This window comes from Typopeltis vanoorti, chromosome 12 (assembly GCF_054136105.1).
Source record: "Typopeltis vanoorti isolate ZY-2024b chromosome 12, IOZ_Tvanoo_1.0, whole genome shotgun sequence".
NCBI classification, from domain to species: domain Eukaryota; kingdom Metazoa; phylum Arthropoda; class Arachnida; order Uropygi; family Thelyphonidae; genus Typopeltis; species Typopeltis vanoorti.
The window spans coordinates 47,411,167-47,436,492 of NC_143560.1; the positions used below are offsets into that span (position 1 = coordinate 47,411,167).

The 25,326-nt window shown below is 36.3% G+C and overlaps 1 protein-coding gene across 1 annotated transcript in view; it reads left to right on the forward strand.

Moving 5' to 3' along the window:
- The window catches only part of LOC150100757 (rho GTPase-activating protein 100F-like), a 136,205-nt gene that overhangs the window by 66,086 nt on the left and 44,793 nt on the right, over positions 1–25,326 (forward strand). Inside the window, exons 4-7 of the mRNA XM_090401884.1 lie at positions 2,297–2,466; positions 11,061–11,067; positions 14,904–14,971; positions 16,117–17,002. Coding sequence (XP_090258010.1) covers positions 2,297–2,466; positions 11,061–11,067; positions 14,904–14,971; positions 16,117–17,002 — 1,131 coding nt within the window. The remainder of the gene's footprint in view (positions 1–2,296; positions 2,467–11,060; positions 11,068–14,903; positions 14,972–16,116; positions 17,003–25,326) is intronic.

Genomic DNA, 25,326 nt, shown 5'->3' on the forward strand with positions numbered 1-25,326 from the left:
TATCCAATCGGAATAGGATGGTATGGCAATCATTCAAAAGAAACTGAGAAACAATGCATTCAGTAAACGTTTCAAAGCCTAAGCAAGGTCTACATTGTCTCAACAGGACGGAATAAACATGTAAACAAGCATAGCACGTTGGGAGCTCTACTAATGCTATCACCCACATTCCGTTAGTTTATAGCCTGCTATAACATTTATGAAGTTCTACATTAATCTGATTTTGAGCTCAGTAGAAAAACAGTGCAAATGAATTTATCACTCAGCATCATAGTAACTGTACACTGGATATTATCTCAAGTTATGTCGATATTATGTTGAGTTATGTTAAAGCACTACAGAATATAATTTCGTATTATTTTCTATAATTTGGTATTAAAATGTGTCTAATATAAATTAAAATTAAAATTATTAGATAGCTTTAGGAAAAAAACATCAAGTTTTCACAATGATTTTGTGTATGGAGGTTTAATAAAAATCCATGCATTAAAGTTTATCAAAATTCATTCAGCCAGATTAATGCTGTAATGTACATATGAAATGGAGAGATGGAACTCTGCCCTAAATAGGTGTTACGTGTTGTTGAGAATCGTACCTCAAAAGCACGTTCCAGTTTCTTACCACTAAAAGTGCTTTTCTGTTTGTCCTTGGAAAGTGGACAAGACGATGGCCAACGAATCTGTCCTTACAAGTTCTCCCTTTTTGTAGAGATTTTCGAAAATATGGGAAATCGATGAAAGCTACCCATTAAAAGTTAATAGTTCAGTGGATCAGAGTGAAGACAAATCCAATAATGGTGTCCAATTGTTTGTTTGTTTTTTAATCTTATTGTTCATGTGGGTAACTCGTTCTGTTGATGATGAATTTCTTTCCAACCAGATCTGTTCCATTATGTTGCGCTTCTTTTGCAATTCAGGAGAAAATGCAGCATCATGAAATAAAATGAAATTCACATATTATCCTGCAAGCCTTCGTAGCTCAGTTAATATAGACGAAGCCCTTTGATCGGAAAGACCTGGGTTCGAATCACGTCTGTGACGTGAGGAACCTTTATCTGGTCTCTTTCGACTAAAGGTGAGTTCGCCGGTCTCATACGGAGGTAGAGCGTTTTTTCACCCAAAAACTCGGGTTTTTCGTTCTCCAGAACAGGAAAACCGGTCCCGTGAACACACATGGATTACAGTCATGAATACGTCCCAGCCATATGCCGGTCCCAAGCTGGGATAAACTTTGCGGAGGGGTTGGGGAAATCAATGGTGAATTACCCTGTAAAAATCTCACCAGGAATACTTTGTGGGCAATGCCTATAAAGTGAAAGTCACCTAGGGTCAGAAACGACTGAAAGGGAAAATCAGATCATTATCCTGCAGATCAAGACAACACCAATTTAAAAGTGGTTTTAGTAGGGGCCCCGAGAAGAATGCTTTAATAACACACTACACTTTTAATCGCTATGCTAATCTTATAGAAAATCTGATTCTGCAAAGAGTTAAGCACCTTTTGTAATTTAACATCTTTATTATTATTATTACGTTACACCTCATGGACTCATTGAGGGAGAGCTCTCCGTCCACCAACTACACAGAACCGTTACTATCATCATCATCTACATACAACGCCATCTACTGCCCACTACCACCACTGATATGTTTTGTCTGTAAACTGCGTGTGTTCTTAAGGCCGATTTGCCTGTATGGTGAATTAAAAACCGAGTTTCCGGGATACTCCTGCTACCTCCATATGAGGTCCTCCAACTCACCTTAAGTTGAAAGAAAAACCCATGTAAAGATTCCTCTCGTCACGAGGAGAATCGAATTTGGGTCTTTTCCAACCGAAGAACAAAAGTTTCATTGTTCTACGGAGGTGCGTTCCAGAAATCAGTCTTCTCCAAGCTTTCAGTCTTATCTAAGGAAATTATCAAAAATGACCTCTGATTCCAATAATTGTTTCACTCTGTCAAGTCTACAAGAGACAACGATTCCATACTTGTTTTTTAAAACGACTTCTCTCATTTTAATTTTAATTTAGCCATGCGACTGACTACTTTACATATTGATTCTAACAATTTTTCTTTGATCTACCATATCAGAAGGTTGACTGGCCATAAAAGTATCCTGGCAAATGACAGATAAGCTCGTTCTAGCATATATTTCAGTCTAATATAAGACAATTTCAACGTCTATGGGACGATTTCTATTTGCCAGGATTCTTTGATTGCCCAATCCGCCTCTGCATAAATACTGTATCTACTTAATCATGGCTTCTCATACAGTTTACTGATTCCTGTCTTTTATAGCTCGTCGTTTGACTTCACCTATCTTTACATCTGCAGAATATAGTCAGTGGTTGACTCGAGCGCCCTCTACCTCGGCAATATACGACAGGGTAAGACGTGGTCAAGGCGCACCAGCACAAATTCCTCGCAGCGCTCACAGTGTAGAGAGTCTCCTGGATAGACTGAGACAGGTAAGACGAAACAGGTTAGTAGAGACAGGTTAGTAGAAAATTAATGCGTGCACTTTCTTTATTAATTGGGACTTTCATTAGATGGACGATTTTCGGGTATAATCGCATTGTTGATCTCTGTATCAGTCAAGTTCCAAGATGTCAAATTATAGAAGGACAGCATTGTGCAGACAATTCAGATACGATAAAATACATAGTAAAAAATAAAGAAGGAAAGAAATTCGATTAAAAAGGTCTAAGAACTAATTCACTTCACTATTCGCTACAAAATACAGGCTATCACTTGATAGGTGGGGGAAGATGTGTCTTCTCTGATTCAATTCGGATAGGAGGTTGCAATCCGGGTCGCAATAGTCAGACGGATTGGTCATTTAGTTATTCAGAGTAAAATAAATGCCCAGAATAAAAGAGGTAAACTTAATATTTTTTTTTCGGATGCTGAGGATGTGATATTTGTGATATAGATATGCAAAAAAAGATTAGAGGTTAGATTTATCCCAAGAAGAAAAATTTCGTCTTATCAAGTAATTTTAGTATCGGCAATAATAAGACTGGAAGGAATATGGTTAGTTTTTGAGGAATGCTAGGATAGAATTTACAGATGCAGAGTAGACATTTAAAAATTGGTTTCTGTAATGCAAGGTCTGTCCGATGTGAAGAATAGGAAAAGGGGTATTTTACTCTCATCGTGGAGACTGGATTGCATTCACAGACAGCTGGAGGTTACTGATGTGTAAAACGTAGAGAGCAGGAAAAAGAACGGAACCCTATGGTATTCCATCATTAGCTGCGACATTGAGGGGGTGGGAAGTAAAAATTCTCTTACCATCAAACATGACATGCGACTAGAGAGAAAGAGATCTTGTGACCAAGTTGTCAGAGGATAAACCATGAGATAGAGTTTAATTTTTTTTTATATCGAGCTCATACACGAGAGGTTGGTTGATCAACCTATAGTACATCAATACCATATGAATAGAGAAATTGTCATGTCAGCAGCATTCAAAGTTCCCAGATAGAAATCCTTCCAATTAATAACAGTACTTATTAGATTTGCTTAACTTCAATGAACAGACGAGAACCGGTGCTGTCAAAGCGATTTGGTCGCTGACAAAAACATTTCTGCGATGGCTAAGAACCGAATCCTGGTCAGCTTCTTGGAAGGAGGCTACTCTAATCCATATACGATCATCGCATGAGGATGCCATGCCTGCTTGACAACCATTTGAGTTTCCTCAAACTTTTTTATGGTTTTTGTCAAAATGTAATTGACTGGCAAAGAGGTATTGGGATGTCCGTTAGAATTACAGCCTAAACAACTAAAGTTATGCGGACGGTATTAGTTCCGCTATTTGTGTTTTGCCTCGGGTCAGTTTGTTTGTTTTGCAAGAAGCAAAATGCCAGTTTCTGGTAAAAAGTACCCCTCCACCTTCATTTGAGACCAGATAACTCACCTCGACTTGAAAGGCCTCGATAATAGCACCTCACGTCTCAGAAGGTATTTGAAATTATGTAGTTTGAACGGGAGGTTAGAGGTACCTCGTCCTAGAGGCTACTTTACGGAGACTTCATAAGCAAGAAGATTAGCTGAGAGGTTTCTAGGTAGTATAGAAGTCGAATGTTAAGAGATTTCTCTAATACTCCAGAAAGAAAGAAATGAAACGTGAGCAGAAGGTAATTTGATAATAAAGATTGATAATCCTTATAAATATAAGGATTATGCTAACAGGACCTGAAGACCATTGGTATCCGGGCTGGAACAAGATTCTTATCTCTTTCTGAAGACGAAAAAGTAGTAGACAGCAGTAGACATTGATGTTGTAGTGGAATGCTAGAAAGACATTTACGGTGCTCATCAGTGCAAGAATGTGAGAAAAGTTGCCAAATATTATTTTACTGTAGGCGATCATGCAAGAGAAAACCACATGGTTGCCAAAGATTTGGAAGCAGTGCTTGACAAAGAAAATGCAAAATTTCCTGCCTTTTTGAAACTTTCAAAATTAGTTTGGATATGTTGATAATTTTCTTCGAGCTATTTCGAGTTTTGATACAGACAAGAAAGGAAAACAGACTTTGATGAAAAGGCAGTGACTCCTGACCAAACAAGTGTACTTTCTAGGGAGAAACAAGACTTATGTAAGGAAATTTAAATTGGAATGGAGAATAAATGTTTTCATGCCTCTAACAGTTCTTTAAGTTGCAAATGTTTGATGTTTGAATGAGACCTCTTAAACTCATAATTCAAAGAAGGAATGAAGGTGATTCCAGTCGGTATTTTTTATGTCAACTGGAATGATCTCCGTGCCAGACAACACGTGTAGAGAGTGACTCTACGCATGTTGTTCCATGGGAGAAGAAGATCATGGTTTAAAAAAGAGATAGGATACTTTTTTGTCAGTCTCGCCCTATTCATAGTAGATCGATATCATTGGATTGCGAGGGGTAAAGCCATGTAGGATGTCTGTTCTGGAGACCAAACACGAAACTTTTTCAAGCCATTTTATGGCCTCCAATAAACAGGATGATGGCTCATACTAGGATAAAATCATCTACTACTTAAAAACATTCCGGAACATCCATCGGTGGGAATCGAACTTATGCCTAGAGTTGGAGAGTAGAGATGCAATCCATGCATCTCTTCTCTCCACCTGCTTGCCAACGTGAATTAGAAAAACTGTATGGGAAAATAAATATTTTATGAAAGAAAATGTTTTTAAAATTCAGGATGACAAGTGAAATTTAGAAGCGCGATAGAGAAAAAGAAATCATTCAATAGATAAAGACAAAGCGATTTTGTCCAAAAAAAAAAAAAAAGATAAAGAAAAGGATATTTTAAGTCGGGAAGTTTCCGGTATGGAATATTAATGAAAAGATATGAATAATGACATTTTGGAGACGATAAAGTTAAGATGAGTAGCAACTGATGTAGCTGGCTGACAGTTCAGTTTTTGTTAAGAAAGGTATGTACGGCTTGACAGATAGGAAATTAAAATCGTTGAATAGAATTATGCTGCTGTATATTTAGGAAGAATGAAAGTTTACTTTATGTAATCTACATAGATAGGTTTGTTTGATTCTTCCTAATTGTTGCTAAAAGTTAAAATTCGGAGAAAAATAGACTGTATAAACAATGTACTCTTTGATAATCCAAACGCATAGAGAATTTTAATCAACTCTTCCACAGTATGCTCTGCACATTCCACTATCGGACGCTTTCCATGCACACTTGGCAGAACAGTGGCAGCCATATTATTTACTACCTGATCTGGAAACCTCCTAAATTAAATTCGATTCCAGTCCAGTATGCTAACTGGATAATATTTCACTGAACAACCATTTTAAAGCCGCCCCTCGATGTGCAAAGGATCTCTCCATGTTATGTGACGTAAATTGAAAAACATCATTCATACCGTTTGCTTGAAGCGATATGAATGATTTGACAATACTTTGCTCTGAAGTCTAACAATGGTTTTTGTTGGCTTCAAGCCTCCATTTAGTAAAGTAGTAAACCAGATTCATGTGCCACAGAAGAGTGACTTTTCCTCTGAGGGATGCACATGCCACTTCCACTCTTGCCTTCGTTGGTTCACTCCAAGTGCTTTCATGGTTTACTTTTGTTGTCCGAGGAGAGAGAATATTTAGATTGCTAATATGAGATCTACCATTGATAATGACATGATTATTGTAAACCGGCTGGCTTCACAGAAGTTGGCATACACCTAGACTGTAGTTGCCTGACCAGCGGTTTTATCAGCATTTTAATTTTCGAGAGTTAAGTCAAGTATTTCGAATCTTAGCAATAATAAGAAAAATATTACATCTACAACTCCATTTAACGGAATTCTACCAAATTCTACACCAAATTCTACCACGGTTCCAGCTCAGCCAGGACCGACGTCGATACCACCAAGTAGCTTCTAGATTTCGAAAAAAAGAGAAAACCAACAAAGAATTCCAGGAAGATAACAATAACAGTAAGAATGAATACACAAATAAAAGTTAATTTAAAATAGTTTATGCTTTGCGTCCAATTCTTTTCATATTGCAGTTTTAGGCATTAAACTGTTCTAACGAATAATGATTTCATTAAAACTAAACTCCATAAATTTCAGTAAAAATAAACTGCTCATTTATTATTGGAACATTTGTTTTTGCTGGAAGTTATGAGCTCATTTCATCCAATCTGGTTAATTCTAATTATCGAAATATTTAATAATAATAATAATAATAATAATAATACGCTATTGATTATTGAGTAATGGTGAATAATCTGCTTTTTTTTTTAACCATTGGAATTATTTCTTCACTGGAGCGTGTACCTTACAAGTTATTTGCTTGCACCACGCATCAAGATGTATTATCCATTCTTAGCGAAAGTGAACACGCCCAGCTTGCTTTGGGCCTCTATACAAAGCGTAGACTAGCCTAATTGATTGGCTGCGCTTCCTATTACTGATTCTGAATTAAAGGAAGAAAACTCGAATCGGTCTAGCCAGTGGCTTGGCGGTTTATCTCCTTTAACAACACAATGAGCCGGTTTTGTTTCGGCAGCCATGACCAGCACCATCCCCTGAGCTAATTTAGTATTCATTGCATAGAAGACTGCATATAAATATCTACAAAATTAAATAAATGAAATTTTGCGCTAGACATTAGATTCAATGGTTTTTATGTTTGCAATAGAAGTTACACACAAAACAAATAAAACCACTCAGAACATTCTGAATTAAAACTTCACAAAGAAGGTCTGATGTAAGTTTTTTTTGCTTAGTCTAGACAGTTCTCTTTTATTTTTCCTTCCAGTTGTGCTTTTCGCATTTGGCTTGGCGCTTAAAATTATAAAGAATTATTCCAGTGAATTTCTGGCATATCTGCACTTAAGCAAGATTAGACAAAACTGAGAAATCTTACAATTCTGGTAGTTTTTTTCATAGGCAGCTTTAGAAGTTTGTTGCTTAAAATTATAAATGCAAATTACCAGCACCGTATTATGTAGTCACTTACATGTTAGGTATTACTTCTTTAGTTATGCTTAAAATTTGGTGTGTTGTCTAACGAACATGCCATTATTAGCCGAAAATCTGGTTATGTTTTGCCAAGGAGCTATGTCGTTATTATCCAAAGATATGTTTCTGCTGTTGTGCATATTGTAGCTTGTTTAGAACTGCAAAATGTTATCTAAACTAGAATAACCTTAAATTATTGATTTAAGCCTATACGAATCATAATTAAAAAAATACATTTCATGTACACTAGTGAATAAAAATGTAGCATCATCAGCTATTATTGTGTAAATCCATCTAATTCTTTTGATTGTCATCTTATTCATAAAGCTAACTGATAGTTTTGATCATGGATATCCATTGGACTGATTGCTGCATGTGGACGTTAGTCGAAATAGATTTAAACACATCAAATTAATGCATAAAATGTTTTGTTATAGATTTGATATATTCATTAGAGTCCCACATCCAAGGATTCGACTGAAAGAAATTTGTAGAATTAATAAATATATTCTAATTAATTTCGATTAATCAATAATTAGTGGAAACTATTTTAAAATATGAGAGAGAGAAAACTTAAGGTATTCTCATCAAAAGTGATATAGAAATGGTCGTTATCGAGACTGTTCAATTTACGAAGCCTGGAAACAATTCGAAGTGCTATGGAGAAGCCGCTTACGCTGGAGATGGTGAAGAAAAAGTAGAATTTACGTTATGTATAATCTGAGTGAAATTGATTCACTCTCACCATAGTCAAGATGAGATATATTTTTTATCATTTCAATTTTCCACCCATGAAACTTTGTAAACCTATCGAACTTTTAATATTGTGGGTGGGCGACTTGAGAATACGAGAACAAGTCTGTTCTCTCTGGAACAAAAACAACTAAGGTATAAACGTAATCTCTATATAATCCATTAGGAACATATGTAGTCCTAAATTTTATTTTACTAAATTATGTACGCATTCTTAGCTACAAAATTTCAATAATTTTATAATAACTTTTTCATTCCCCAAAATAATCAAACAGGCCACAAAAACCCACCCCATTGATATACTAATATACTGGCCTCATACTCTTAGTTACAACCTAATAAATCATATTTAAGTGGTTTTTTCTTGGCAAAACAAAGTATGGTTAACTGATGTATCTGTTAATCGATACTAAATTTGTGTTGGTAAATATCATTAAGCATAGTTTCATTGTCATCCAAATGTCTTATTAGAAAAGAATTAGTTCGGTTTATTCAACATTATTTATCCACAAAACAAAAATCTTAATTTAGACCCGTTTCGCTTTAGGACTAATATTTATGACCATACGTCTACCGATCGCAGAGGAGTTTTAAAAAATGCGATCATCTTACTGTTTTAAAAACAAAACTGAAAAAATTTGGGGACACTGGCCAAGTGTTTTCTTTTATTTTTCCTTTGCAGGAGTTCTAAATTGAATAGTTCAAGAAAGAATGTAGAAGTGAGGACGTTTTCTGCAAGCAGTCACAAAGAACTATTATATCTAAAAGGGGAAAAGATTTTCAGATAGATTTTTCCTAATCAGGATTATATACACCATTAAGAGTTGCTATTTAAGAAACTCATCGTGCTGCATAATTAACATTACATTAGACTAAGTTTATTCACAAATTCTTTTTATGGGAAGCGATAAATATAATTTAGTAATGGTGTCTGATTAATTATATAGCACATTAAAATACCAGAAATCAAATGCTTATAAATCAGTTTTTACACGTATTTACCCATTCTAAAGCATAAGAATCTTAATTTACACGTTCTCCAATGAAATATTTTCCCTCTATTGAAGTCACAAAAATTAACAAATGTTTGAAATAGCAAATAATTTTTATTAAATACGCGATTTCATTTAATGCAAATAAATGTTCCTAAACATTTTAAATACTGCATGCAGCTGTTTCAAGTATACTAGATGGTGCTGTTTACTTCGATAATATGCTTTAAGGCGTTAAAGAAAAATTCGATATCATCTATTAATAATTTAGTGTGGATTTTATTTTTTATTTAGTAGAAAAATATTTTAAACACGACTTCGATATCCTCTGCAGATATCTGCAGAGGATCGAAATTGTTCGGGGCTGTATCTGTGACAAATGGACTAAGAATCTAAATTATAGTATAACGTCAATTTGGACTGATACTGGATGTTTGTTTAGAAGGGAATTATTATTATTATTATTATTATTCCTGACACCTCCAAGGAATCCGAAGACTCATCGCGGGAGGACACCTACAATTGTCTCAACCACTACACCGAACCTCTACTACGAATCATCTCCATCAACGCCATCTACCGCCCACCTCCACTACCACAACAACTAGTATTATTTGTCTGTAAATTGCGTGTGTTCTGAAGGGCCGATTTGTCTGTATGCGGGATGAAAAACCCAAGTTTCCGGGAGGGAAAACCCTACTACCTCCGTATGAGATCGGCTAACTCACCTTCGATTGAAATCGTCCAGATCAAGATTCCTCCCGTCGCGACGAGGATCGTACCAAATTCTCCATGAGATGCGTATTCTACGAGTTTGCATTATAGAATAACTGACAATGCAAATAAAAAAAAACATGTCCGATAACATTTTTCAGATAAAATGTAACATAGATCACTAACTGAGTTTAAAAAATATATATATATAAATTGTACCATTTTATTCTGTGTAGACATCCATTGAATTACGACCAGCTGACTAATATTGGATTGGATTGTCTTTATCACAGATAACAGCCTGTCTCTACCCGCCGTACATTACTTCCACAGGATATTTAATGACATCAGTGCGGATTTGTAGTCATGAGGTCTGCGCGTCGCTATCACAGAATGTGTGGGAGAGAGATCTTTATGCCTCACAGCACTTTCTCGTACATCCCATAGCTGAACTTCTAATGTGACGTCATTGGGTAATGTTACTGGTCGATTAGCCAGTGCAAGACGCCTTGTACTGGCGTCTTGCACTGGCTAATCGACAGTACAAGACGATTAGCCAGTACAAGACGCCTTTCTTTCGCCACGAACATTCATTGTTTTTTCAAAATTTCGTTGGCGGTAGTAATTTCGTCCGTTTGGCTCCATTCTTGTATAACTCGACCATCATTTTAGTTATATTGTTACCCTATCTTCCCCCTCTTGTATCATTTTCATTTATGCTGCGCTCAGATTCACCAAGCCACTAACCGTGATCTTTTTTTCCCCCGCCTCTCCTAATTGACCTGAACTAGCGGTGATTTAAGTGCTGAAAATAGGCGTGCTCCCTGATTTCGAAGGCAGTATATTACTGTAAACTTCATCTTCGTCAATGTATCTACTCTTCATCATTCCTCAAGTGCGAGCTGATTACGAATGCTTCAGTTTGTTGCGGAATACGAGAAAATATTCGCACATATACATTTACTGTTAGCATAAAGGACCAAGTAATCCAATTTATATTGATGATATCATCATCATTATACGCCAAGAGGGACTAAGAGAAAAATTCAAGAGGAAAAGCTCAGAAAGGCTAAACAGACGAAGTAAGAAAAATGATAAGAACAACATGAATGGCAAGAACTCAGAACAGGAGAAGCGTCTTCGCTTAAGGACAGTTTTTCTCAGGGTTGTGTACACAATACGGTGGAATAATGAAGAGACAAGGAATTATAATACAGTCAATTCCTTTTTTTTTAATGTACCCTTATTAATTTCACATCATTGAGGAATGAGCACTAATAGTTCACCATTTGGCTGTACTCGCTAACCTGTGCATGCAGTCAACCTGTTCTTTACTTATATTGCTAGGGACATTAGCCAATGTCCTATTCTCGCGGACTTCATCTGGTACACCAAAAACAAAAGAAACGAAAGAGACGAACAATAAACCACATTAGAAATATAGTACCTGTCATTACATTAATAATATTTGTCCAAAAATATAATTTATTTAATAATAAGCTCATTCAAGAGCGAGAGACTTCTAAGGTGAATTAAATTATCAAAAAAAGGAGTATGGTAAAAAGTTGCCTGCATACTCCACCATTACATGGGTTGAATTGGATTGTTTATAATTATTGTCGATATAAAGTGAATGTATTACTTTTAATGCGTATGTTCTTTGGATCAGTTTACCTGTTTTGAGGGATGAGAAATCCTTTTCCGCTATTTTATAGAAATATGTCAACTTATGAAGATTAAAAGTGAGCTCTGAGTGAAAAACAAACATCATTAAATTTATTTATATGAACTCCAAACACGAGAGTTTGCAAAATCTATAACGTAATAGTGCATGTGGAATTAGAAGTTAGTTGAGTGTCTCTAAGTCGAACTATATATGGATATCGATGGCAGCTGCTCATGTGTTTGCATATTTAGAGGAAAGTGGAGGAAGAGCTGAGCCTAGACAGTTTGGTGGAGCGGCTCCAATAAAAATACCATTATCAAAAAAAAAAAAAAAACAGAAAGCGAACATCTGTTTATTATTCCATTACAGGTCATCTGTTAATTATCTATGAAGGTAATCTATTAATAACTTCGATTTTACACTGGTGTCCAAAGCCTAAGGACGAACATCATTTTCGAGATTACAATGCAAACTCAGACGAATCAGCTTGTGGCAATTTGTATGACTGATGATTTCGAGTAGCAAGTGGGTACGCATTCGAATTTTCGAATCGCGCACAAAGGGATCACGTGGTAGATGGAAAACAAATGGCTACGCTAAGCTAAATGTATTTGAAAGAAGTGCTTTTCATGAAGGAATAAAGTTGCAAACTTGGATGTCTTGTAATGTCTCAAAGATATCATCAAGATGATTTCAAGCGGGAAAGAATTATTGGAAACCTTGAAGAAGGCCGCAGATTACTGATCGTCCTCGCTCTAGCACGAAGCATGAAGACAGATTTTTGGTATTAACAGCAAAACGTAATCGAGGCACTATGGCAAGTCGGCTCCATTGAAGCACAGGTTCGCAGATATCTCGACAAACTTTGGCAAGACGTCTGCAACAAATAGGCCTATACGCCCGAAGGCCTGTATTTCGTAATCCACAGCTCATCGTGGAAAAATTGGAAGGAAAAAAAAAACAGAATGGGCAGATGTAATCTTTACAGATGAAAACCGTTTTCGTTTTTACTCCGATTCTAGACGACAATAGGTCTGGCGCGAAAGTGGTACTACTTACCATCGATAGAATGTTCTTGAAAGGGATAGGCGGTGCTGGAGTCATAGTTGTGGGGAGGCATTATGCTTAATGAAGCATCGAGCTACAAGTGTTGGAGAAAGGGGCTATGACTGGTGAACGATATTACAATGAAGTTCTTCAACGTCATGATCGGTTGTTCCGTGATGCTTTAAGCGAAGAAAATTCATTTTTATGGATGACATTACCACGCAACATTGTACACGAGTAGAGGAGATACTTTGGGAGATCAAGGATATTAATCGAGTCGAGTGACCAGCACACTCCACAGATTTCAACCACACAGAACATGTCTGGGACTCAATAGGGAGAGGCACTGCTGTTCGAAATTCCCCTCCGGAAAACAAAGAAGGCATTATTCTTGCTCTGAAGGAGTGGGCCAGTTTGCCTCAAGAACTCCTGCATCACTAGGTGCTAAGCATGGTACAATGTTGTGAGCGCTGCGTCGCAGTTTGAGGCGGACATATTCCATACTGAAATGTCTCTCCGCATAGTTTTCTATAAACGAAGTACATTAATTCCTTAACTACTTCCTTAGGAAATTTGTAACTTTTGCCAAAAACGTATTGGAATTTAATTTGTCAGAAAATTATAACAAATGTTTTATGTAATAAATTTATTAGTATGTCGGCAATAAATTTATCTCCACATTTGGCTATTCGTGAACATTTCTTCATCTACAGGTAAAAAAAGGTAGTTCGTCCTTAACTTTTGGACACTAGTGTAGTTTTGATGTTTTTATTAAAATGATTCGTTATAAAATAATAAATATTCTTCTTTTTCTGTCCTTCGAGACCTGTGACCCTCCTAATATCTTTGTCCTCGCAAGTGTAATTTAGCTAGAAAAAAGTATGTGCACTTTGTCTGAAAATTGCATGCGTTTTCTGGCCCGTTTATTTGTTGTACAGCGAAGCACACCGTATTTCAAGAGGTAAAACAGAGCTACGTGAGTATAGAGACAGGTGATTCACTTTTTGTCGAATACAGAAGTTCCTTCTCTCATTGCAACGGGAATCTTACCAGCCTCCTTGACCAAAAGGCATCATCGCTACTGACCAAGCTATAGTGGTTTATCAAAAATAAATATAAATACATCTATTATTTTTTGTTTTCAGTTTTTTTTTAATTTCAAAACATTAATAATATATAGCCAAAAAAGATAATTTCCCACATGAATATAGTAAATATTTGGGTACAAAACCTAATTATGATTACACATTATATTACACATTATAAATACAAAAAAAAAATCGAGTTGTGCGACTAGTCTTGGTAACTCCTTCCCACCTTACCAAACCTCAGTGCAATACCTGCAGTTTCAATATTGTTGTATATTACGCAGTAGTTCATTTCACGCATATAATAATAATAATGACCGATAGTATATACAGGCCTTTAAGACCCACGATCTTCCAGGTATCCTTGGCTTTTGGAACAGTAATTTTTAGGATCACGTCGGTGGTCATATGTCTAGTATTTCTGTGTGTAAATCGCGTGTTTTGTTTTGGCCAGTCTGCCCTGTTTGCAGAACAAAAAATTAATGACTGACGTTTTAATGTATGCGGGTTATACTTTTTTAGGCAAAGACAGAAGAAGGGTTTCTAAATATGAGAAGTGGGAGGATTAACTAAGAAGAAAAACGACAGTTAATTTTTTGAGTTTGGGATTAGTTGGCTTCTTAAGGCTCCTGTTTTAAATTTCAGAGGGAAGAAATTAAATTTTAGACATCATTTCATGTGAACAATGTCCATGGAAGCGTCTAAAGAAAAAAACATCGACAGCCTAATTGCAGCAGGAATTGAGTGTGTGTCTACAGGGAATAGAGTAAAAGTTATTAATCAACTTACCTGCTTTATTCTGAACAATAAACGATTTTTAAGAAGGATTAAACGCTGTCTGCCTGGGAACGGCATTTTAAATAAGATGGATCTCAGAGATTTGTAAGCAGTAAATGGATGAAAAGAAAAGAAATAGGAGGTAACCAGAGATGATATGTTTAGGCCCAGAAGTAACCTGGAGAAGTCATTAACAAAAATCTGTTCTTCATAAGATAGAGAGAGAGGTAAGTAATATCCAATGTAACAATGAGTAGCCTGGATGATTTTCTCAGAGAAATAGGGAACGTTAACTTTCTATTGACCTTGAAGTTGACTTTTAGATGACATTTCTATACAGCAAGAAGAACTGAGTATGTGAAAGAATAGAACCTTGAGCTCTGTGGTATTTGAGAGAAGCTAGAAGTTAAAAAAAAAAGGTCTTCTATTTATCTCACGTTGAATTCCACACACAAGAAAATGGTTTTAATTAGCCATTTAAAATTAAAGCATCGAGGCAGCTAAGGTCATCAAGTGAGTAAATGTATTGAATTCCTCAATTACGTTCTTCTGTATGTGAAAAAAAAGAAACCGCTGAATATTTGAACATACACAATATATATAACTTGAATACCACATTGCTCACTAAAAATAATATTAAGAAACTTATGTTCTTGCGAACAAAAATTTTAAACACAACAATAAAAATAATTGTGTTTAAACTAATTTCCACCAAATAGCTAATAGTTTCGGCATACGAGCGGCTAAATATTAACTTCCAGATTTGTCAGATTTGAATCCGTATTTATTTTTCAGGCATAGAGTTCATTCAGTTGAAAATAGCCTACCAATGTTGAATTCATTTCAGGGTTAAAGCGTTGAAAGTATAGCAAATAAAATATTAATGATTTTGCAAAATTATTTCGAATATTAGTTTAAAGTGCACACGCTGAAATTTCTTACTAAAATCTTTCATAACTAGAATCATTTTTAGAAATAATATTTCTCCGTGACGATGGAGTTTGGATTCTAATAACAGAATTCAAAATGATGGATACTTCTGTGAATTACTGTTTTTCAGTATAGAGCTCATCAATTTTCATTTATGTTAATATCTGATGTTTTCAAAACATATTCTTATTTAAAAGGCTTATCGTTTTCAACTGAGTTTATACTAGACTTTCAGTGCGAGTTAGCTCATTAATATGCAAGTACGTCGACAATGGCAACCAAAATCTTACGAATATTTCATTGGCTATCGCCTATTTTGAAGGAAATAGTCATGTCAAAATACTTAAGACTGAAATCACTAATTTTTGAGGCAGGAAGGAAGTGAACCCACTTCCTTCCCGTTTACTGTTGCTATGGTAACATAGAAGCACGATACCACACTTGTCTTAGTGAGCAAACAAGCAATACTATTCCGCCGATATTGTCTGGATTATATTTCATAATATGATCATGATAAATCTATTAAAGTATATTTTCAAAAAAAAAAAAAGTATAAATGTTCGCCTTTGTTAATGTGTCCCACATTGTAGGTGCATGCCGGTATTTGATCTTCCACAATAATTATTTTTCACCGTATTACTGTTGCTTGCAATTTAAAGTTTTGTTTTGTTTTCTAGGAGGAACAAAGGGGACTTCCCAGCTCAACTTTCTATCCCAGAAAAGTTTTAACAAGAGGGCCAGGGGAAGCCGTAAGCCAACCTTCTATCCTCTCCAATCCTTACGTGTTAGAATATTTACGGCAAATCCCCAATCCCACCCCAGTAAAGCCTTCAGAGGAGCGTCTCCAACTTCTCACTCTTAATCCCAGAGAGTTTCTTAAATACAGACCAGAGAAAGATTCGGAGACGGTACTACAAGGGGATGGATTCAGTGGCCTTCTTTGGGTTCATCTGTTAGCGGGAAGGGGATTGCGATCAACAAGTCACAGCGACCATTTCCGTGATATTTATTGTGTAATTGAGTGTGATCGTGTTCATAAAGCCCGAACGGTGGTCCGAACAGGCGAACATAGTTTCGACTGGGACGAAGTGTTCGAACTCGATCTGGTCGACAACACGGAAGTGGCTTTCCTCCTATACAGTTGGGACCCGCAGCTCCGACATAAACTCTGCTATAAGGGAACTGTGCATCTTCTAACTGTGCTCCGCGAGTCTCCCTCTCACAGTCTGGCCCTGAAACTCGAGCCTCGTGGGACTCTTTATTTGAAAATACGCTACAAAGACCCCAGACAGACGTTTCAACGTCTTCCTGCACCGGGCAATGTCGGTCTCTTTGGGGTTGACTTAGAGACTGTGGTGTTGAGGGAAAATTCGGGATTTAGTTTGCCTTTAATCATCAAAAGATGTGCTGAAGAAGTGGAGAGACGAGGACTTGCTATTGTTGGCATTTACCGACTCTGTGGATCTGCCGTCAGGAAGAAAACACTAAGGGAAGCCTTCGAAAGAAGTGCTCACATGGTTGACCTCTCGGCCGATCACGTACCAGACATCAACGTCATTACGAGTAAGTAACTTCCGGAATGGCGCACTTTAGTGCTATTCCTTTCTTAAAGCTTTGGTAAGTGTATCAATCTCCCCCCTCCCAAAAAAAAAAAATGTTCAGCACGAATGCCATGCTTAGTATTGAAGTAACTTACTTTGTTTGTCGTAAAAAATTAAGGAGGTCGTAACCTCAACGTTCTTTTGTCAATTTCTGTTTTATAAAACTAAGAGGAACAACCATGGTTGGTATATGTGAAACTCAAAAGATATTTTGTTGGATTAATTGTATTTCTTCTCGTAGCGACACAAGAATAGCAAATATTTCGAAGAGAGTTGCTCTTCAAGTAGGAGAAACCGAGTAGAAAAGTGGGTCACATCTAGTGAATGCAGTCCTTTAGTATTTTCTGTAGCAATGAGGAAAATCACTTCGACAACTACTGAAGATTGTGAAGAGCGAATAGTTTGGAAGTGTTGACTCAGTCCAGGCTATTTCAGAATTTCTGTAGGGCGCAAAGAAATATTAATTTAAATATCCAGTTAGAAGGAACATAAGTAGTTATCCACGTAAAGTTCTTTGTGTGTTTCGTCCATTTTCTGATTCATAATTCATCGAAACAAATACTCCCATAACATTATCATCGCTCTTAGCCATTCCTCCTCAAGGCTTAGAGATGAGACGAAAGTATTTTATTTTTAAGATCTTTTTCCTACAATTGCCATTTGACCAAGAGAAACTTACAAGCGTAGCTTTAGCTTACAAAATGGCAGTTTTTGCAAGGTAAGAAGTTTCTACCCAGGATTTATCCGTGGTAAAAAGAAGGGTCGTGCAGAAAAAAAAAAAAAACGTTGTAGAAGCTGTCAACGCGAAGTGATGTATTATGTGGTCAGTAGCAAGCTTTGGGCAAAGCTGTTTTTCAATTAAAACGTGATTTATATTTATATCACGTGATTTCTTAATATCAACGTTATTAATGATTATATGGACATTGATTAACGTTGATCGTATTTATCGTCCAGTTTTAGTATAGGTTCTAGGCTATTTATGATTATTTTTAAATGAATTATTATTACTACGAGGGCGGTCTGAAAAGTTCTTGGTCTCGACCACAGGTGGCAACACTATCGGCAAGATTTTTTTTCTAAGTTGGTACATCTGTCATAAGTCTATGACAGACGTATCAACTTAGAAAAAAACTAAAAGTCTGAAGCAAAAGTGTTGTCCCCTTGTAATGGATAGCATTAAGTATCATGCGGTTATAAAATTCTTTGTAAAAGAAGGTGTAAAGCCAAAAGAAATTCCTTCCAAGTTCATAAAAGTTTATGGGCACTCTTCTCCTTCATTTTCGACAATTAAGAAATGGGCTGCCGAGTTTAAAGCGGCCGTACTAGCCTTGAAGATGATCCACGTGAAGGACGTCCAAAAAGTGTAACAACACCAGAAATCATTGATCAAGTGCACGATATGGTATTGGATGACCGGCGAGTCAATGTGCGCGAAATTGCTGAGACTATGGGCATTTCAAAAGAACGTGTAGGATATATTTTGGATGAAGAATTGCAAATGAAAAAGCTTTGCGCAAGATGGGCGCCGCGCTTGCTCACAATAGATCAAAAATGCACTCTCATGAAAATCTCTGAACAGTGCTTGCAGCGTTTTAACAAGGATAAAACTGATTTCATGCGTCGATTTATTACTATGGTTGAGACCTGGATTCACCATTACACACCAGAATCCAAACAGCAGTCGAAACAGTGGACAGAAGCCGGTTATTCAGTGCCAAAGAAGACAAAGTCGGTTCCATCAGCAAAAAGGTCATGGCGGTGTTTTGGGATGTTAAAGGCATTTTGTTTATTAATTATCTTGAAAAGGATAAAACAATAATCGGGGAATATTATTCCAATCTTTTAACATGACTAGACGAAAACATTCGTGAGAAAAGCCCTGGTTTGCAGAAGAAAAAAATCTTTCGTCAGGACAATGCACCTGCCCACAAAGGTGTTTTGACAATGGGAAAATTACAGGATCTGCACTATAAATTGTTGGAACATCCACCCTATTCCCCAGATTTGGCCCTCTCTGACTTCTATCTCTTCCCAAAACTAAAACTTTTCTTCGCTGGTCAGTGTTTTTCTTTGAATCAAGAGATGATTGCAACTGATAGAGGGGTATTTTGCAGATCTTACCGAGAAATATTATAGGCACGGGATAATGGCGCTGGAGCATCGCTGGACGAAATGTATTAGTCTTAATGGAGATTATGTTGAAAAAAAATTTTTTTTTTGAAATTATGTATTAGTTTTTTCATTGTTAGGTCGATAACCTTTCAGAACACACTCGTGTTTAAAGAATTGTCTTTTAACGAACGAGTCGACTAGCGATGTTTCAACAAGTTTTATTGCTAAAAATCACAAAATATTTTCTGATCACCAGATGTCAGCAGATATTTTGAGATCACAAAGAGCGTGACGCCATGTTCTTATTTACGCATGCGTAATATATTGTTACAATATCGTCACCATTCACACATAGAGCAGCACTCAAGAAACCAGATGTGATGGTGCAAGAAATTTTGGCTAATTTGATTCGTTTACAGCTTAAGTAAAAATCATTTTGACGCTTTAGTGATGTTGTCTTCCTTTTTAAGCTTGAAAAAATAATCACAATAACTCTACAGGCGAGTCTTGTTTTCCCATATCTCGTATGCGGTAATTTTCATGAATAAGAGAGAGAGAAGCGAAAAAAAAGAAAAGATAAGCAAATCTTTTAAGTAATAATTTTGTGCGAAATGGGTTCATTTTTAATTAAATGAACTATCGCCTGGAACTAAGCTGCTATTTTCGTTCTATTATACGCCACTTGCTGTAGAAAATGAAAAGTATAGTAGCACGTGACTTAATGCACAAGAAATGAGCATTAATCCTGTTCCAAATATCAATAAAGCTATCAGTTTTCACTTGGAGTTTCGTAATTTATGAAAGTTCTCCATAAATGAACGCTGGTAATGCGAGATCTAATAATGTTGTTGAGCAACGCCTTCCTTACCAACTTTATTGAAGCGAGAAGTGCAACTGATTATGATGCAACACCAATGACATTAAACACGTTGAAAACTTTTACTCCTTTCTTTGTTGAAGGGTGTAAAGCTGCACTCAAAGCAATCGAATTTTTGATGCACAAAATGCGATTGTTGTACAAACTAACCGCCGTTACGACTTTTTTTTTTTTTAATGGTGAAACAACTGTAGGTGCGAGTACTGTTGTTAAGAACGAAGAACAATCGGAGAAAATCGAAAAATAAGTCATACTTTATTAAGTATGACTTTATTACACGAGCATACTTTATTAAGTATGCTCGTGTTGGGTTCAAAGTCGGTTTACTTGTGAGCGACTTAAATGACGTGTTTAATTACTGAAGGTTTGTCTCCGAAATGCTCAACGTTACAGAAGGGGGGGGGGCAATGTTTTTCTTCAAAAATTCGTGACAAAGAGGAATAGTGGTCTGTTATTATGATTTTGAAATGAAAATTCAAATTGTGGAATTGCTATCCTGACATAACAAGGATCCAAAAAAAAAAAAAAGAAAAAAATTTGTCATTCACCAACTGTGTGATGAAAGGGACTAAAAGAAATTCTCAAAACAATGTAAAGATCCTGAGAAAGTTGAATGAATCGTGTTCATTCCAAGGAACAGCCTTTCTTTTGCAACATGACAACAGGAAACCATACAGTAGTTTCAACATTAATCGCAAGGATTCGATTTGAAATTGTGGAACATCTTCCCTATGGCCCGGACCTATCTCTATTGCTTATCTTCTAAACAAAAGGGCACATCCCGAGGGTGCCCTTTTATTGACAAATCTCTTTTCTGTAGGGAGCTATAAGAACGGACCGAATTACTTTCAGAACTGATACTGCAACAAGATCGGGTTTTTTTATTTATTTTCCCAACATAATAATACCTCGCCATGTACTCAGTAAAGAAATTTCAAGCTGTAAGCTGAATTACGGCAGAGGCAACTGAGTATGAGACGGTGCATTATGTCTGTTAACTGGGTGCGTTTTCCTGGCCGGTTAGCCTATTTATTTATTGGGTGGGGAGGAATGAACAACCCCAGTTTCGGGAGGGAAATCCGAGCCATCCCTGTATGACATACGCTTACTCACCTTCACGTGATAAAAACCCTTATAAAGGTTCTTCGCTCCTAGATGGGAAGAATCTTGTCTTTCCAATCAAAAGACATTATTATCCACTGAGTTACCGTTTATTGAATACAGAGGCAACTTTGAGTACACACTCAAATATAAACGCAAGACAACCATATACACCCTTCAGAAATGCCCCTGGTTGGAATGGGAGAACATATTTTGTAAAACTTACTAATATTATTATTTATTGAGATATTTTAGTTACATCATGGTGTTTTCTGCCAATTATTCCCCTCCTCTCTCTCTCTCTCTCTCTCTCTCTCTCTCTCACACACACACACACACACACACACATATATAAGCGTTCGCTTCGTGTTAATTCGTTTTTCAAGTGTTACACAATTAAACGTACTATCTGCGTTCTTATCCAAATGATTCGAGTGTTTTTACAATTGTTCATCTGAGTAAAAAGAACGTATACAGTATTTGTTAAGAAGTCAACTGCAACTGCAATTTGGATCCTTGCGTATGTGTCAATTAAGATATTCCTAAGACAAAAAAAAAGCAACAAAGGTGTATGGGAATTGATAATGTGACTGGAGTCCAATATAATTCGAAGCATGTCGGCTTTAAGTTACGGAATAACACGATCTGCTTCGTGTGCCTATTCTTGGACTATCATAATATTAATAGAAAAATATCAAGTTTCCTAGACATGTATTTCTATGATGTTATCTGCTAATTACGTTCAAGGAGTGGCCCCTATAAAAGACATTTCGTCCTCTTTTTAATTACCCTGCTTACTGAAAAGTCCTACGAGATAGCACGAAAAAGTAATTTTATTACTACGAGCAGAATACGGCAAATGTGATCTGTACTACTTCAAAGAATGTTACAACTATTGCACAGTGGCAGCGTGCTGCGTATCGGAAGTATAGCAGACCAGGGTCACTAACGTGAGTCGAAGGTTTCTTTCTTCCAGACAAGATACGTCTCGAGATTTCATATTTTTGTACATGCCTTTAAATATCCATACCAAAGCTGATTCTCATCTAATTCCAAGTAACATTAAGCAAATTTTACATTTGAAAACATGTAGACAAATCAAAGCTAAGGAATTAAATGTAAAAAAAAAAAGTAGTTTAACAGATGAAACCGGAATTGCTCAGATGATATTCTTACGGTTCGAAACATATCAAAATTGAGAACTTGTCTTTACTATAAGCATATGGTAGGAGGATTTCTCAATTGTTTTTGATCAACCTATCTGTTGTATGGGTAGCTATCTGTTGTGCTGCTTAGAGTCGCCATGGTGACGAGAAAATGAGCATATCTGCCTCCAAAATGTCCAGGACGATTAAATGATAATTCTGGATGGACCGGCTTCAGCAACGACTTCTCTCGGTGTCATTTTTTAATCTTCATCCAAAATCATAGCAACAGTGGGGTCCAACAACAACGGTATCATGACATGAATTCATGAATTTATGATCACTTCTGATCTTTTCGGAAGATTCAAAACCTGCAACTTGCGATTTGGTTGCTATTTATAATATGATTTATTTTAAGGCAATATTTAATTTTAGTGCAATAGATTTTTGATTTTAACATCGATTTTATAATATCAGAATTGATAAAGGAAATGGCTACACCATGATATTGCTGGAGTTTGCAAAGGCATTTGAGAGAATATCACTTGGAAAACTATTACAAAAGTTGGAGCAAATGGGAATGGATATGAAGCTAGTAGCATGGATAGGAATCGGCTGACAGATAGACACCAGACAGTAGTATATGGTCGACTAGAATCTAGGAAAATGATGGTAACTACTGGAGTACCTCAGGGTTCGGTACCAGGGCCACTACTCTTTGATTTGTATATCACTGACATAGGGAAAGATTTAAGAATGAATTGCACTGGTTGGAATCACAAGTGAGGCAACTAAATGACTTAGTTAATTATTGAAGAGACATTATACATTGGTTTTAGCCAGTGTATTGTGCCTATTAATTAAAGATGCTCTTCAGCAGGTTGCCTTTTTCGCGTGACGAAAATCCCGCGTCTCCTGAACCCTTCCACTTCGTATGAGACCAGTTTTCACCTTCCGTTCAAAAGCCATTATAAAGATTCCTTGTGTCCATGAACGATTTGACAGATATTTCTTTCTGGATACGAACATACGTCTTCCTCTATACTATACTACACTACGAGTGAAACAGCATAGCAAAACTGGCGTTTCCTACTTCATTAAGAATCAAATAACAAACTTCCTCTCCCGTCCATCCAAGCGGAATCACTAAGTCGGTCCGAGTAGGTGTAGCGGATAATCTTTATATAATAAAGTAATAGGGGATTACTTTCGGATAATCTCCTAGACCAGTGATTTTCAACCTTTTTCATAATATGGCACACCTAGGCTAATTATTAAAATTTTGCGGCACACTAAAAATATATTCTTTTAATTTTTTTGACGATCTGGCAAAAAATATGCATAATTTTGATTGATTGACACAGACAAGATATTAATAATAATTACTTATCCTTTTTGCTCCAAAAAAATGTAAACTATGTTTTTGACATTTTGAGTAAGAAAAACAATACTCAAAATTATTTTAAAAACTTTTTATTGATTTTTTTTTTCAAATGAATATATAATATCCATGTTAAAGGAATACTATTGAATAATTAACTGAATGGGGGGAAAATTAAAGGAACTCTTACCAGTTACCTTAAAAATAAGAGAATTAAATTAAGTTATTTGTGAGCACACTTATCAAAAGATTAAAGCTAATTAACACACAATTTTAAACCGATTCACCAACCGTAAGTTTCGTAAAATATAAGGGAGTTTCAGGCGCGGATGGAAGACCAGACACTAATAAATAAATGCGCAAATTACGACATTATTTCTTTCAATTAATTTGTTTTCACAAACCTCGCGGCACACCGGTTGAAAATCGCCGCCCTAGACTATTGCTACAAAATCATAAATCAAACAAAACGTGCCTAGACAGTAAGAACGAACTGTTTGATGATCTGGAACTGGGAAAAAATCATTACACAATGCTTAAATTATAAATCATCTCATCATATGAACGCAATATCGTACTTAATGGATTTGTTTCAAGTGTTAAGCAAGCGTCATAACTTTTTAAAGTCCGTTCATGTTCCTAACTTTTATTTTTATCGCACTCGGTCAAACATTCTGCCATGATAAATATAAATGAAATAACTAAACGAATAGCAAAAAAGAAGTCTTTGGTAGAAACAAGTTGGTATAATTGATATTCTAAAGGCGTTTTCACATTAAAAAACGATGGATTATAGCTTAGGCAAACTTTCAAACACTATCTTGACAGATACACATTACGTGCGCAGTTTTACAGACTTTTGTTGCTTAAAAATTCGCTAGGTGGCTTATTGATTTTCCATCCTACGCTTAGTCATTCTTTGGTAAAAATATGGAACTGAAAGGTTATTTGAACTTCGCATGATACTTCGCAATCCAAGGAAATAAGACAGCGTTCGAACAGCTCATGATAGTGAAATAAGTAGGTAATCAAGAACAACAGATATTCTATTTCCGAGCTACATATTACTTAATGCATCTGAAGAGCTGTTGCCAATATCAGTAATCATAAAGTTCTATGTATAACTTGGGGGATGGCCTGATTGGTTTTGTTATACTTGAAGAGTGTTCTGTTTCCTACGTTTCTGTTACTGACAAAAAAAATGAAAAAGGACATTTCGTATTTTCTTGGTTAAGATGAAAGGAGTTGCCTTTTCTTTTTTGTGTCTTAATATTTTACTGCTGACTTGTGACCTATTTCCCCTCCACTCATATCTGTTCGCTTTCATCAATACACCCGCCCCCTTTCCTCTCCTTTCTACACCTACACACAACTAATTTCACAGAAGGACTTCTAACAATTTATACTTCAAATATCGACCTACAGCAGCATTCTATTGCTGTAACTTGTCTTGTCAGTAAGTACGGAAGCACAACGCAGACATTTCTCGAAACTGGATCGTGTGTTTCACTCAGACTTCAGTGTTTATGACGGCATAAGTTAAACAGAACGTTTGCCAAGATGTTCACCAACTCGAAGTTGTGGATCATTGAACCGTGGCTTGCATTTGGTGAATGCTTCTCCGGCTGACAGAGCAACACACTCGTCTATTTCACTTCTTTCGCCTT